Source organism: Rhinolophus sinicus, linkage group LG18, assembly GCF_036562045.2.
Source record: "Rhinolophus sinicus isolate RSC01 linkage group LG18, ASM3656204v1, whole genome shotgun sequence".
In the NCBI taxonomy this organism is placed as follows: Eukaryota; Metazoa; Chordata; class Mammalia; order Chiroptera; family Rhinolophidae; genus Rhinolophus; species Rhinolophus sinicus.
Window position 1 is genome coordinate 12,536,140 of NC_133767.1, and position 13,553 is coordinate 12,549,692.

The window sequence follows — 13,553 nt, forward strand, 5'->3', positions numbered from 1 at the left end:
GGTTATAGTCTTTGGTCTTTGAAAGAACTTCCGAGTAAATGGGAGCTCATGAAGGAGAGCCCAGCCTTGTTCTGTCCACTGCCTGTGATTCAGGCGTCTGTTGAAGGACAGTCTGCTGACCCTCGCACGGCATTAGGCCAGCGCCTGGTACAGATGTCGGCTTGGGGGCTCAGTGTGGAGGGCCAAGTCTCCCACCTGAGGACGCTCCTTGCTCCCTGCCCGAGATCCTGGGGAGAGGCAAGGCCTCCAGAAGCTGTGACTTTCCTTTCCAGGTGATTGTGTCCAGGGGGGGCCGCTTTCTGGAAGCCCCGGTCTCAGGGAATCAGCAGCTGTCTAATGATGGGATGTTGGTGATCTTAGCAGCCGGAGACAGGGGCTTATATGAGGACTGCAGCAGCTGCTTCCAGGCAATGGGGAAGACCTCCTTCTTCCTAGGTAACATATCTGCCCACCTGTCGGGCCACATCCCCTCTAGACCGCACTGATGACAGCGTCAGTCCCGCACGGCCTCTCTGCCTGGGGCCCCCGTGGGAAGGTTTCCTTTGACTTGCACAGTCAGTGCCTGGAAGGAGGAAGAGCCAGAAGGGTCAGAGCCAGTTCTGTCGGGGGCAGGTGAATGGGGCCTTCCCTGGGCCTAGAGGTGGGTCCGAGCAGGGATGAGGGTGGGCAGAAAACCCCTGCCTTCAGATCCTTGGGCAGTGACCCTGACTCTTTGTCCTGGGCAGGTGAGGTTGGCAATGCAGCCAAGATGATGCTCATCGTGAACATGGTCCAGGGGAGCTTCATGGCTACCATTGCTGAGGGGCTGACCCTGGCCCAAGTGACAGGCCAGTCGCAGCAGACACTCTTGGACATCCTCAATCAAGGGCAGTTGGCCAGCATCTTCCTGGACCAGAAGTGCCAAAGTACGTTGCCTTTGGACTCCCTTGCATTTTATTTTTGACTGGAGCTGGGTTGGGCAGCTGTCACAAGTCTTTTCTCCAGGGGCTCATTGGTATGAAAGATGAACCCTCTCCAGTCAGTCCATGCCCCCAGTCAGAGGGGGTCCAGAGACACCATGGATGGGATTTGGGGGTACCAGCTGGGAACTTGTCTCTGGGTATCTGAGGGGAAAGAAATGCTAGGTGTTGAGCCCTGACAGTACTGCCCAATCCTTTCAGTTCTTCTGATAAGTGGCTTCCCTCTTCAGATATCCTGCAAGGAAACTTTAAGCCTGATTTCTACCTGAAATACATTCAGAAAGATCTCCGCTTAGCCATTGCACTGGGCGACGCCGTCAACCATCCAACTCCTATGGCAGCTGCAGCCAATGAGGTAACTAACCAAGAGGCAGTGGCACAAGTCCCAGCAGCCTTCCCTTTGTTTTTCTTCGATTATTATTTCCTTCTACTTATTTTGGCTTTTCTTTGCTCCTTGTATAACCTCTCAAGGTGGAATCCTAGGTCACTGATTTTACACATGCCTCTTCTAACAGGAGCATTTAAAGCTGGACACTTCTTCTGAGCTGTGCTTACTTATTAATACTTCCCTTATGATTTCTTCTTTGACCTGTAGATTACTTAAAAGTTGATCAAATATTTAGGGCTTTCCTAGATGTCTAATGGTTATTGATTTCTAATGTATCTCTTTTGTGGTCAAAGAATACACCCTGTATGATTTTTAACTCTTTAAATCTATTCAGACTTGTTTTGTGGCCCAGCAGATGGTCTGTTTCGTTGGCTGTGCCACATGCACCTAAGAAAACTGTTCGGTAGTAGTTGGGTGCTGTGTTCTGCAGATATCGATTAGATCAAGATGGTTGGTGATGTTTTTCAGATCATCTTTACTGACCTTTCTCTCTGGTTCTTTCAGTTGCTGAAAGGGGTGTTAAAGTCTCCAACTATGATTGTGGGATTGTCTGTTTCTCGCTTTAACTTGGTGCATTTTGCTTAATGCCTTTGAATCTCTTGTTATTAGGCTCTGAGCCATTTATGCGCATGTTTTCTGGATGAATTTGCCCTGTCATTATTATGAAATGTCCCTCTTAATCTTTGTCTTCAAGCTTGTTGTCTGATTTTACTACAGCCGCTATAGCCTTCTCATGCTTACTCTTTTCATGGCATATCTTTTCCATCCATTTACTTTCAACCTGTGTTTTTATGTTTAATCCTTTGCACAGACTATACTTGGTGCTTGCATTTTTATCCATTCTGACAATAACTGCCTGTTAATTGGAGCGTTTAGTTATTAACATTTTTGAGTAATGTATTAAGCACCTAGACATGCACTTTCTGAAAATAGTTTTTTAGAAGTACAGCTTGCTTATCTCAACCTGATAGAAATGTAATCTTAAAAAAAAATCCACCTGAGCAGTATTTGTCTTTACCATAGAGTTACAATAAAAACATTTTATGAAACACACAGATTCATTTATTTTAAAGCTGTAGCTTCTAGTACTATAAGCTCACACACATTTCCATTCAAGTTAAATACTTACAGGTCTTAAGTGGCTTATGCCAGCAAAGAAAAAGTTAAAGAAAAAAAAACAAAAAACCACAGTACTGCTCTTTCCAGACCTGCCTTTTCATAGTGCATAATCTTTTGTCCCTGAATTCTGTCTTCTGTCCCTTCCTTGTCAGAGTATTTATTTCACTCTTTCAGATTGCAGTACACTTTCAGGTTCTTCCTGTTGGTTTTACCTGTGGGTTCTCTTGGCAGTAGATTTCCTTGTGTATTTTATCTTTTTTATTGTTGACGAGCTTGTCTTGAACTGTCGTTACTTCTGAAAGGTTCCATGTGTGACTAGTGTTGAGGTGCTTTCCTCAACACTTCTCTATGAGGTGATTTCCAACTTGCCTTCACTGTGATTCGTTAGCTTGGAAACAGATTTTGGTCGATTTCTCAGTGGAGCATGGCACTTTCTGGCCATTTGGATGGTGTGACTTTAGGCTGTCTGTTTGCATCTTAAGGTTAACAAGTCCGTTAATATGTAGTGTGTCTTGAAATCTATTGATGTGTGGTTGGGTTCGGAGTTCGCATTTTATCATTTGATTGCTGTTTGTCCCCTCTGGCTTTTGTTTGTCATTGCTTCCTTTCTTGCCTTCTTTTGTGTTACCTGAATATTTTCTAGGATTCCATTTTATCTATTGGCTTTTTAACGATGCAGTCTTCTTCTGTCTTTAGGAATTGCACTATGCATCCTTAACTTCACAGCCCACTTAGAGTAAATATTGTACCTCCCACCTAAAATGTAGCTCCATTTACCTCTCTCCCTCATCCTTTAGGTCAGGCTTTCTCAACCTGGGTACTACTGACATTTTGTGGTGGGAACTGTCCTGTACGTTGCAGGATGTTTAGCAACATCTCTGTCCTCTACCCACTAGATGCCAGCAGCACCCTTTCAGTTGATAGAAAATGTCTCCAGACATTACCAAATGGTCCCCTGGGAGGCAGAATCCCCCCAGGTTGAGAACCCCTGCTTTAGGGTACAGATGTCCTATGTGAATGGTTTGCTTTAAGTAGTCATATGTACTTTAAAGAAATTAAGAGGAAAAAGAACTATTTTTCTAATTTGCCATTTCCAGTGCTCTGTTCCTTTCTGAAGAATTGAATTTCTCTTTGGTATTATTTCCTTTCAGCTCGGAGAACCTGCTCTAGCATTTCCTGTAATGCAGGTCTGGTAGTGACGATTGGTTTTCTTTTATCTGAAAAGGTCTTTATTTAGCCTTCATTCTGAGTTGACAGCTAGCTACACCTGAGCTGTAATGGACACTCAGTTATGGCTCCAACTGGACTATGTTTAAAGAAAAAAAATGCAGCTGGTCACATGGGAGGAACCTTATGTCCCGCGGCATTTCCTCAGCATGACTGGATGCCATAGTGCCCTTGGTGAACAGTGGCTTTTAATTCTTTCCATATTTTTATAACATTCACCTAGTATCTCTGGGATGGCCATTAATTACCAAGCACCGCACTAGGCTCTTGGGGCCATGTTGGGGTGTAGCCCCTTCCCTTCCTGTGGAGCTTACGTTTTAATGGAAGGAGGCACAAAATGAGCACATAAGTATTTAAACAAGTAAGAATTTCACATGGTCAGAAATGTGATTAAATAGAATAGAGAGGTGACCAGGGTAAAGTGGTGCTTTAGATGAGGGGGCAGGGAAGGCCTTGGAGCTGGCGGGGAAGGAGCCAGGCTTTGCTGAAAGGGTATCCTGTGCAGAGAAAAGGGCGAGGAAAGTGGCCCAGAGAAGAACATGGAAGTCCTCGGAGGGTCTTTGGCAGGAAGGGACGTGGCTATAATGATTAACACTGAGCCCCGCCTCTGTGCTGACACTCGGAACATGTTGCATCCCTCACTCCATTTAATACTCACCATAACCCTGTTACCTTTCCGTAATATCAAGAAGCAGTGGCTGAGGCACTTTTTCCAGTTAGTGAAGGAACCAGGAGTCACACCCCGACAGCCTGGACTCCAGAACTTACCTGCCTAATCACATCTAGAACTACCTCCAGGAAGCAGATCCGTGTCTTTTAGTTGTGTGGCCAGAGGCTGAGCCCATCTTATTTTTTTCCAGGTGTACAAAAGAGCCAAGGCACTGGACCAGTCTGACAACGACATGTCTGCCGTGTACCGGGCCTACATACACTAAGCCCCTGCCCCCCTAATCTTCCCTCTGACCCCCTCTTCCTCATATGGGGTTGGGGTCCTGGGACTTCACTCTGGACCAGTCCACCTGTCTCCATCTCCTTTTATACAGACTTTGAGACTTGGCATCAGCACAGAACACAGCATTACTTCTCCCCTGGAGGTCCTGTGGAGGGAAGGGATGTCAGCAGGATTGGCCTGTGGGAAAGCTCTTGAGCTGGGCACTGGCCCTCGGACCAGGTGGCTGTGTGTTCACACATACACACACACACACACACACACCACACACCACACCCACCACACACGCACACAGGCTCTAGCCCCAGGATAGAAGCTGCCCAGAAACTGCTGCTTGGCTTTGTTTTTTTTCCTCCTTCCGAGCCTGTCTTATTTCAGACCCCCTTCTAGTCAAGGAACTAGAATCAGCAGGCGAGCTGGAAGCCTTCCCACTGCTTCCGTCAGAGCGAAGAGGCTGTGGTCAGGTCCACATCCCCCACTGGATCCCCTGCAGAGAGAGGCTCTGGGCCAACGTGAACCAGCACAGACTAAATGGAGAGTCCCGTGGGCCCTCCAACCTCAGGTGACCAGCTGATGAGGATTGTCATGTTTAAGCTACCAGTGTGTAACCAACTCTCCAGAAATGCCTTTGTGAACTGAAAAGAGATTGGCCAAGTCAAGCGAAGACAGGCCTCTGGCTTCCAGGGAGAGCAGCAAATAGCCAGCCTGTAAGTGCGCCTCACAGAAGCCTGCTCTCCTCGCTGCTCTTCAGTACCTGTCCCTGAAGTCACCGTCACTGCGGAGCCCTGGGCTGGGATCAGACTTCCTTACTTTGGTGTAAGGGGAGCTCATGCCTCACCAGGCTGTTTTAGTATTTAGGTTTGCATTCCAGCCCTTGGGAAGGGGGATCTGAGGGCCACTGAGTGAGGAGGGAAGGAGATGGGCTCTTTCCGGTTTCCGTTACGTCACAGACGCTCCACCTAGTTCTGAAGATCCACTCTGAGGCGGTCCCCTCAAAATGGCCCCCCTTTCTCCCACCTGTCCCTGCACAAGTCTTCCGCATGCCCACCTCTCCATTCTTTCCCTTCCCCTTTTCCTCCCATGGAGACAGTACTTCTTCCTGTCTGTCCCTTTGGCCCAGACCCAGCCTGAACGATGACCATTTCTTAGGCTCAGCTCTTGAAACAGGAATGTGTCTTCACTTCAGTCAGCAGCATGGTCTTCGGTGCTTCTAGGGCCCTGGGGTCTGTCGGGAGGGAAGAGGAGAGCTGGGCCTGACCAAACCTGAACTAACTGACCCTCAGATGGATCCAAGACATCCTCAAGGCCCTAGCATTTCTCCTTGGATAGGGGACCAGAGAGGCTTGAAATGTGGCATAAAAGCAAGGAGAAGTCACCTAAAGGATGTCAGTGTTGTCTCCCTCTGCGTGGGTTGCATTTTTCAAAGTCATACTTGTCAGAAGGTCAGCATTTATAGTGAATATATAATGAGGTGGCCACACTGGTGTGGGTCCTTCCCTCTCACAACCTTGGCCCTTTTCCACTCATCAGAACCCAGGTTAAGGGATCTCAGAAGACATGGGGAGGAGGGCAGGGGGGCAAGGAAGATGCCTGTGGGTTTTTAGCACAGTTGATTTCACTGGGATTTTGAATTCTTTTCTGTCTGAACACAAAGCCTGTTATAGTCCTAGCTGGACACTGGGGGGAGGGGGGGAAGTGGGGGAAGATGCTGTAATGAAACTGGTTAGTCAATGTTGTCTTAATATTGTTGACAGTTCTGTAAAGTTCCTTTTTATGAATATTTCTGTTTAAGCTATTTCACCTTTGTTTTGAAATCCTTCCCTTTTAAGGAGAAAATGTGACACTTGTGAAAAGCTTGTAAGAAAGCCCCTCTGCTGCCCCTTTTTTTCCTTTAAATGACAAATCTAGGTAATTAAGGTTGTGAATTTTTATTTTGCTTTGTTTTTAATGAACAATTGTCTTTCAGAATAGGATTGTGTGATAATGTTTAAATGGCAAAAACAAAACATGATTTTGTGCAATTAACAAAAAGCTACTGCAAGCAAAATAAAACGTTTCTTGGTAACACAACTGTGACTGATTACCTTGGCGGTGACCTGCCCCCGGGACACCGACCGCTGTGCGGTGGAGGGAGGTGTTGGATGGAAGAAGGGTCGGTGGGCTGCGCGCGGGGCGGCGGCCTCCTCGAGTCCTCCCCTGGCTTCTCCTGGACCAACCGAACCAGAGGGACGATGGCGAGACCGAGCGAGAGCAGAATGCCCCATTGGCCAATCGCCAGGCGCTACGAAAGCAAGCCATCCCGCCGGCCAATCGATGAGTGCAAGCGGGGCAGGACGCCCTATCAGGGCCGCGAAGGGGCGGGACAAGGGCCGCAGCTCACCGACCGGAGAGCACGGCGCCGGCGGCTGGTGCGGACCGCATCCCGCAGCCGGCGCGAACGGGTTTGCGTATCCACCAGCCTCGTTCCATTCCGCTGTGTCGTGACCGGGGGCGGGGCGGGTGCCCTCTCAGCCAATCGGTGGTAGGAGTTGGTGTTTTGGGGCGGGGCGGGTCCCTGCTCAGCCAATCGGCGGCGGGGGGTGGGCCCCAGCCCCACGAACGGTCGAAGCGGCGGGCGGCTGGCCGGAGACTGTCGCTGGGCGGCGAGCGGCGACTATGGCGACCGCAATGGCAGCGACGGCGGTGGAGCGGGCGGTGCTGGTGAGGCGCGTGGGCAGGCGGCCGGGACGGGTCGGGGCGGTGGGCCCGAGCGGCTGACAGCGGCCTCTCCCCGCAGGAGGAGGAATTTCGCTGGCTGCTGCACGACGAAGTCCACGCCGTGCTGAGGCAGCTGCAGGACATCCTCAAGGTAACACGTCGCGGATGGCCGCGGGCCTTTGCGTGCGCCCGCCTTCCCCAGCCTCCCCTGGCGCGGCTCCTTGCCCCCGGCCGGCCGCGCCTGCCCCCCGAGCGCCCGCTGCGTCCCCGAACGCGCGATGTTCAGACGGGGCCCTGCCTTCAGTGGACTTGTCCAGTCGGAGGCACGAGTCGATAGTTACCCTATTCCACAAGCAGCCGTGAGCTCGGTGGGCCTGGATTGAGCCCCAGGGTGGGGCGCGGTAGGCCTCCTTTGAAGCAGTGACATTTAACCTGAGACCTGAAGGACCCCAGCATTGTGACATTAGCCAAGGACTTATCCTCTCTTGGCCTCCCAATCATCATTTGTAAAAAGGAGATACCAGGACAGGCCTCACAGGGCTGCCGTGAAGATAAGCCAGGCAGTCAACTCACAGATGTCCGGGCATTGCCTAGTATGGCCAGAATTGCGGGTTGCCATGCCTACTGTGGTTCCCTGATTCTGTTCCCCACACCCCAGCACCTTAACCAAGCTGGGACGGTACCTGTTCTATATCCTCGTGTTGGGCATAGTCGGCTAGGCGACCAGAGAAAGTGGAAGAAACTGGTATCCGCTCACGTAGGACATGAAACTCAGGCCGTGGGGGAGGGGCCGGGGCAGCGGGAAGGTTCCAGTGAGGCCAGCCCACCTTGTTCGTGGTCCCCTAGCCGACCTGGGAATGGGGCTTCTGGAAAGAGTGCTGGGCTGGATTAACACCACTCCCCTCTGTCCCCCAGGAGGCCGCTCTCCGCTTTACTCTGCCAGGTTCAGGCACCGAGGGGCCCGCCAAGCAAGAGAATTTCATTTTGGGCAGCTGTGGGTGAGCTGGGGCTGGGGCAGAAATCGGGGGAGGAGGGGGCTGGATGGGCTCCTTAGGAGGGGTGACGCCTGGGATACCCTCTAGGAGAGGTGGCACGGCCGAGGCCCTGCCCTGCAGACTGATTTCAGCTCCAATATGCAAAGGGTGTGCGGTAAGGCAGATGGTGGGACAAATCGGATCCATGCTGTGACAGCCAGGAACAGCCCTTCTGGATGGTCTGGGTGGTAGGAAGGGGCAGCTGCAGGCACTGTTCTGACCCCTATGTGTTGCAGCACAGACCAGGTGAAGGGCGTGCTGACTCTGCAAGGGGACGCACTGAGCCAGGCGGTGAGTCCCTGGCCCCTCTCCCCTTCCTATGTTGCTGGAGAAGCCAGTGGGAAAGAGTATGGGGGCCTCCTGCTTATTTCAGCTCTGCCACTAGCTGGCTGTGTGACTCTGGGCAGGATCCTTGACCTCTCTGGGCCTCAGTTTCCTCATCTGTAAAATGACAAGCCCCCCACCCCCAACATCCTCACGGGACTGGTGTGGGGCTTCGGTGAGAGGTGCAAGAAGGGTATGCTTTGCACACGGCCTAGCCCAGAGTCTGGGCCCAGTGAAGCATGGGCATTGGTGGGTAAGGCTGGCCCCAGATCAAAGTGGAATCAGCCAACCGCTGATCTCCATCTGCACCCGACCCTGTGCCAGGCGCCAAAACATGGGAGAAGGTCCCTCTCCTTCACGGGTGGGCGTTCAGTCTGTTGGCCTGTGTAAATATTCCCTGTCTGCCCACAGTCACACGCCTGCTCTCAGCCAAGGCCACCTTCCTATTTCTTGGCCTCTTTTCCCTTTCATTTGTTTGTTGTTCCTCTTGGGCCTGAGTTCCTGTTTCCTGACCTCCCTGTTCACTCCCCCCACACCCTGAAATGGCCTCGGTGTTGGGAGTCCCCCCCACCACAGAGTGGCTGGAGCCTAAGCCAGCACACACACCCCGTTTCTACCCCCGGCGCAAGAGCTCAGAGTGGCCAAAAGCAGGAGGGCAGCCCTCTGCACGCTTATCCCACTCTTGCCCATCAGGACGTGAACCTGAAGATGCCCCGGAACAACCAGCTGCTACATTTCGCCTTCCGGGAGGACAAGCAGTGGAAGCTGCAGCAGGTAACTAGACCCTTCCCTGGCCAAGGTGCAGGCTACCAGGGCAGGCAGGGGCAGGCCTGCAGGCCTCCAGGGACTGGTCACCCTGGGGATTTGTGGCCACAGCAAGCCTGAGAGGGTGTTTCCTAGCAGCGAAGCTGGAGTGGGTGGGGCCTGGGGCTCTAGAGCCTTATGGGAAGTGGGACCTGTCCTTCTGTAGGCCCTCAGGCCCCAGCAGGAACCACAGGGATCCCCCTGAACAAGTCACTCCCTGCGTAGTCTCCAGGGCCTTCCCGTGGCTTCGGGGGACCAAGTACATGCTCCCTACCAACTCCTAGGTGACGGCTCTAGCCTCTGTCCCCACCACCCCAGCTGGCCGTGATTAGTCTCTAGCTCCTGGCACTTGCTCGTGCTTGCCCTCTGCCTGAAGTCCTCTCCCCCAGCTTTTCTCATCACACGGTGTCAGCTCAAAAGTCACCTCCCGAAGGCTTCCTCTGACCTCCTCCCCTGTTTAGTTCCTTGTGGGAGTCATGTGTGCAGTCTATTACCGTGTGGCTTTACCCTGTTACCATCTGTTCTCCTTTAGAAGGTGAGCTGCATGAGGCCAGGGACCGAGGCTGCCTCAGTCTGGGCCATATGCCCAGCACCCAGCGAGGCCACATCTATAGGGGAGGGGTCAGGCAGGCAGCACCCACCACCCCTCCAAGGATGACAGCCCCGTAGAGTGGGCTGGCCCCTGGAGACTGTGGCTGCTCTGAAGCTGGCACTTCTCCTTGCTGGGACCCAGCCCCCTGACGGCTCAGTGGGCGCTGTTTTCAGATCCAGGACGCCAGGAACCATGTGAGCCAAGCCATTTACCTCCTGGACAACCGGGATGAGAACTACCAGTTCAGGACCGGTGCAGAGGTCCTCAAGGTGAGCTGCCTGCAGGGAGAGGGGAGCCAGGTTCCCCAGCCCTGGCCACTGCCCAGGCCCCTGAGAGTGCTGTCCCCATTCCTCTAGTGTAGCTGACGGTTGACCCTTCACCTCTCAGTGTACACGGTGAGCCATAGTCAAATGGCTCACAGCCCAAACTCCAGAATCAGACCTCGGTTCTGCTCCGAGGGGCTCCACTAAATGCTGTGCAACCTCAAGTCACTTACTTAGCCTCTCTGTGCCTCCATAGCCTCTCCTCCCCCGTAAAACGGGGACAAGATGTAGTGATTACCAATTGTGATAATGTAGGTAAAGCGGCCCCTAGTTGGTGCTCTGTAAATAGTAGCTGCTAGTAGTAGTACTAACAATAGGGAAACCTTCCTAATTAACAAAGTCAATTCATAAAGCATGGAGGGAAGAGCTGAGCCTCAGAGAGCAAGTCAGGGCGTTGCTCTGCAGCAAAGGGAAGGGATGAGTTCCAGATGGTTCTACTGTTTATTAGCTATGTGACCTTATCCCTTCAGAGCCTCAGTTTCCTCACCTGTGAAAATGGGGCTGGTGCCTGACTTAAGTCCTCAACTCAGCTGTCACACTGCGTCCTCCAGGAAGCCCTCCTTGCCCCTTGCACCCTAATTGGATTAGAGCCCCTTCGAAACTCCTTAATTGCCTTCCCCCCCATCCACCAAGTTCTTATACCCCTGAGACTAACTCCTGGGATCTTCCATTCCCCTCTGGAGCAGCACCCAAGATCCTGTGCAGTAGAACCTCCTGGACCAGTGGTCCACAGTGCAGACGTCCTGCCCCCTCCCCCAGCTGGAGCCCAATGTCCTGCATCTTTAACAAGCCCTCCATTTTGGGGGGTTCAGGCCCTGAGACCAGGACCACCAAGGCAGAGCTGGGGGCCCCCATAACTCGCTCCGTGATGCTGGGGTTGGTGGGGGCGGGATGAGGACCAGGCCCTGCTGCCCTCACAGCAGCTGTGACCAGCCCCCTCCCCCCAGCTGATGGATGCTGTGATGCTCCAGCTGACCAGAGCTCGCAACCGGCTCACCACCCCCGCCACCCTCACTCTGCCTGAGATCGCCGCCAGTGGCCTCACGGTCAGTGCCTCAGTCCAGGAGACAGGGTCCTCTGGGAGGGACACGGGTGCCAACGGGTCCTGGAAGCCCAAAATTGTCATCAGTCAGAGTTCTATGTCTATGGCTATGCATAGTTTTATGGGATAGGGTCCTCGGCTTCGATCCTGTGTCCCCCAAATATATCACCCCTGATCTGAGTCAGTAGTTTCCAAGCCCGGTGGAACAGGAAGTTACCCGGGGTGCCTAGGAAGAGTCTGGAAACCCCAGTGCATAGGATGGGGACTGGGGTTCGCACCAGGTGGTTCCTGGGGGTCCTGTGCCTGCCCAGCCCTCATCCTGCCTGCCTGCCTGCCCACAGCGGATGTTTGCCCCCGCCCTGCCCTCTGATGTGCTGGTCAACGTCTATATCAACCTCAACAAGCTCTGCCTCACTGTGTACCAGCTGCACGCCCTGCAGCCCAATTCCACCAAGGTGAGCAGGCCCCGCCCACCTTCTCACCTCCCACCTGTCCACCTGTCCAGCGCTGCCCTGACAGGCCCATGCCCTGCAGCCCTGAGGCCTGACGTGTCTGGTGCTCTTCTGCCTAGAACTTCCGCCCATCTGGAGGTTCCGTGCTTCACAGCCCTGGGGCCATGTTGTAAGTACACTGCTGGGAGGGGTGCCCAGGAGCGCCTTCCACACCCCAACCCTCTGCACCTCAGGGGCTGGGGTGCTCAGGGCCCTCCCCTTTCCCCACAGCGAGTGGGGTTCCCAGCGCCTGGAGGTGAGCCATGTCCACAAGGTGGAGTCTGTGATCCCGTGGCTCAATGATGCCCTCGTCTTCTTCACCGTCTCCCTGCAGCTCTGCCAGCAGCTCAAGGATAAGGTGGGGGCACCGGGGCGGCGGGTTGAGGCTGGGCCACACTCTCAGACAGACTGGGCCAGCCATGCAGCAGGCTGCTAAGCCCTTTCATTTTGGGGGGATTCCGAGGGCTCTTGTCACACCTCCAAAGCACCCCAAATCTTAAGGTCCAGTGTACCCTCCGCACACACCAGGCAGATGGGCCATGGTGTTGCTGGGCAATAGTACCATCTCCGATACACTGACCTAGGATGACCTTGAAATCTCACCTGGGTCACCGGGTACAGCAGGGGCCAGGCCTCCCAGCACCACCACTCACCACGTCACCTGACTTTTCTCCCTCCCCAGATCTCCGTGTTCTCCAGCTACTGGAGCTACAGGCCGTTCTAAGCAGAGCGCCCAACAGCCTGTTCCCCTGGGAAGTGGCCCCTGCCCAGGGGTTCCCTGTCCCCACCGGACACAGCCCTTGGTGTGTGGGCCAGAGCCAGAGCCACCACTACCAGCAATGTACTTCCCTCTTTGTCCGTCTTGCCCATCACATTTGCACAGATGGGAGTGAACACTGGAACCTTGCGGGGGAAGGGACGCTGGCTTGCTTTTTGTTTTGGATGGGGGTGGGTCAGGAAGGTAGGGCCAGAGGTGGCCCACATTCCTAGTTCTGCCCTTTGGACTCAAGGTGGGGCCTGGTCCAGGGCTCTTCCCCGCTTCGCTGCTTGCCTGCTGAGCTGACCCCAGCATGGCAGCTGCCCCCTGGATAGTGAGGTGCAGCCACACCCCGCTTCCCGCTGGAAGGTGAGGGGTGGGTGGTGACCCGAAGCTGTGAGTTGGGAAGGAAGGAGGTGGAAAATGGCAGACAGAAGCCACTCACCATGAGCTGGAGAGCCCTTGACTGTGTTTGCTTGGCAATACCACTAGGGCCTCCAAGAAATAAAGACCGTCCGACTTTGCCTGGAACCCCTCTGTCTACATGTCTGTCTGCGTGGGGACAGGTTGGGGGTCCCTGTTGGTGAGAGCTGGGTGGACGACCCAGTGACTGAGCCCCTGCCTCCTCACACCACCTTTAAGCAGGTCCCCCCAGCTGCCGAGGGGATGAGTCGGGTGATGACAGGGGCTTTGCCTGTGGGGTTGGGCCCCAAGTCTGACCCCAGCTTCCCCTCCCATAGGGGGGGCGGTTACTTAAGGTCTCCTGGTGACAGCCAGGCCACCGAAGGCTGTGAGGGACCAGGTGGGCATTGAGATGGAGCAGTGAGTGCCCGCACTGCCTACCCCT

General features: G+C 53.8%; 2 protein-coding genes and 1 long non-coding RNA gene across 9 annotated transcripts in view; 2 read left to right on the top strand and 1 right to left on the bottom strand.

Annotated features, from left to right (window-relative positions):
- Positions 1 to 6,712, top strand: part of GLYR1 (glyoxylate reductase 1 homolog) — a 32,248-nt gene extending 25,536 nt beyond the window's left edge. For 6 of the 7 annotated variants that reach the window (XM_019756415.2, XM_074323151.1, XM_074323153.1 and 3 more), the window contains 4 exons: positions 273 to 435; positions 726 to 905; positions 1,190 to 1,314; positions 4,554 to 6,712. In XM_019756415.2, coding sequence (XP_019611974.1) covers positions 273 to 435; positions 726 to 905; positions 1,190 to 1,314; positions 4,554 to 4,628 — 543 coding nt within the window. In that variant the 3' untranslated portion in view covers positions 4,629 to 6,712. Of the gene's footprint in view, positions 1 to 272; positions 613 to 725; positions 906 to 1,189; positions 1,315 to 4,553 lie in introns of all 7 variants that reach the window. The other variant, XR_012493239.1, reaches the window with a different exon arrangement.
- On the bottom strand, positions 6,546 to 8,224 carry LOC141569510 (uncharacterized). The gene is made up of 2 exons (XR_012493241.1): positions 8,023 to 8,224; positions 6,546 to 7,778 (listed from the first exon to the last, which is right to left on the bottom strand). It is a non-coding gene; the product is annotated as an uncharacterized LOC141569510 (long non-coding RNA).
- ROGDI (rogdi atypical leucine zipper) lies at positions 7,216 to 13,237 on the top strand. Its single transcript, XM_019756417.2, has 11 exons — positions 7,216 to 7,342; positions 7,419 to 7,490; positions 8,255 to 8,337; positions 8,610 to 8,664; positions 9,391 to 9,471; positions 10,267 to 10,362; positions 11,364 to 11,462; positions 11,800 to 11,913; positions 12,030 to 12,079; positions 12,181 to 12,307; positions 12,632 to 13,237. Exons 1-11 carry the CDS (start codon positions 7,298 to 7,300, stop codon positions 12,671 to 12,673), a joined length of 864 nt encoding a protein of 287 aa, XP_019611976.1. The 5' UTR covers positions 7,216 to 7,297; the 3' UTR covers positions 12,674 to 13,237.
- The last annotated feature ends 316 nt before the right edge of the window (positions 13,238 to 13,553 follow it).

Coding starts and splice junctions, on each gene's coding strand:
- ROGDI (XM_019756417.2), top strand. CDS start 7,298: ATGGCGACCGCAATGGCAGCGACGGCGGTGGAGCGGGCGGTGCTG. Junction 7,343..7,418: donor CGGTGGAGCGGGCGGTGCTG/GTGAGGCGCGTG, acceptor CTCTCCCCGCAG/GAGGAGGAATTTCGCTGGCT. Junction 8,665..9,390: donor GGGACGCACTGAGCCAGGCG/GTGAGTCCCTGG, acceptor CTTGCCCATCAG/GACGTGAACCTGAAGATGCC.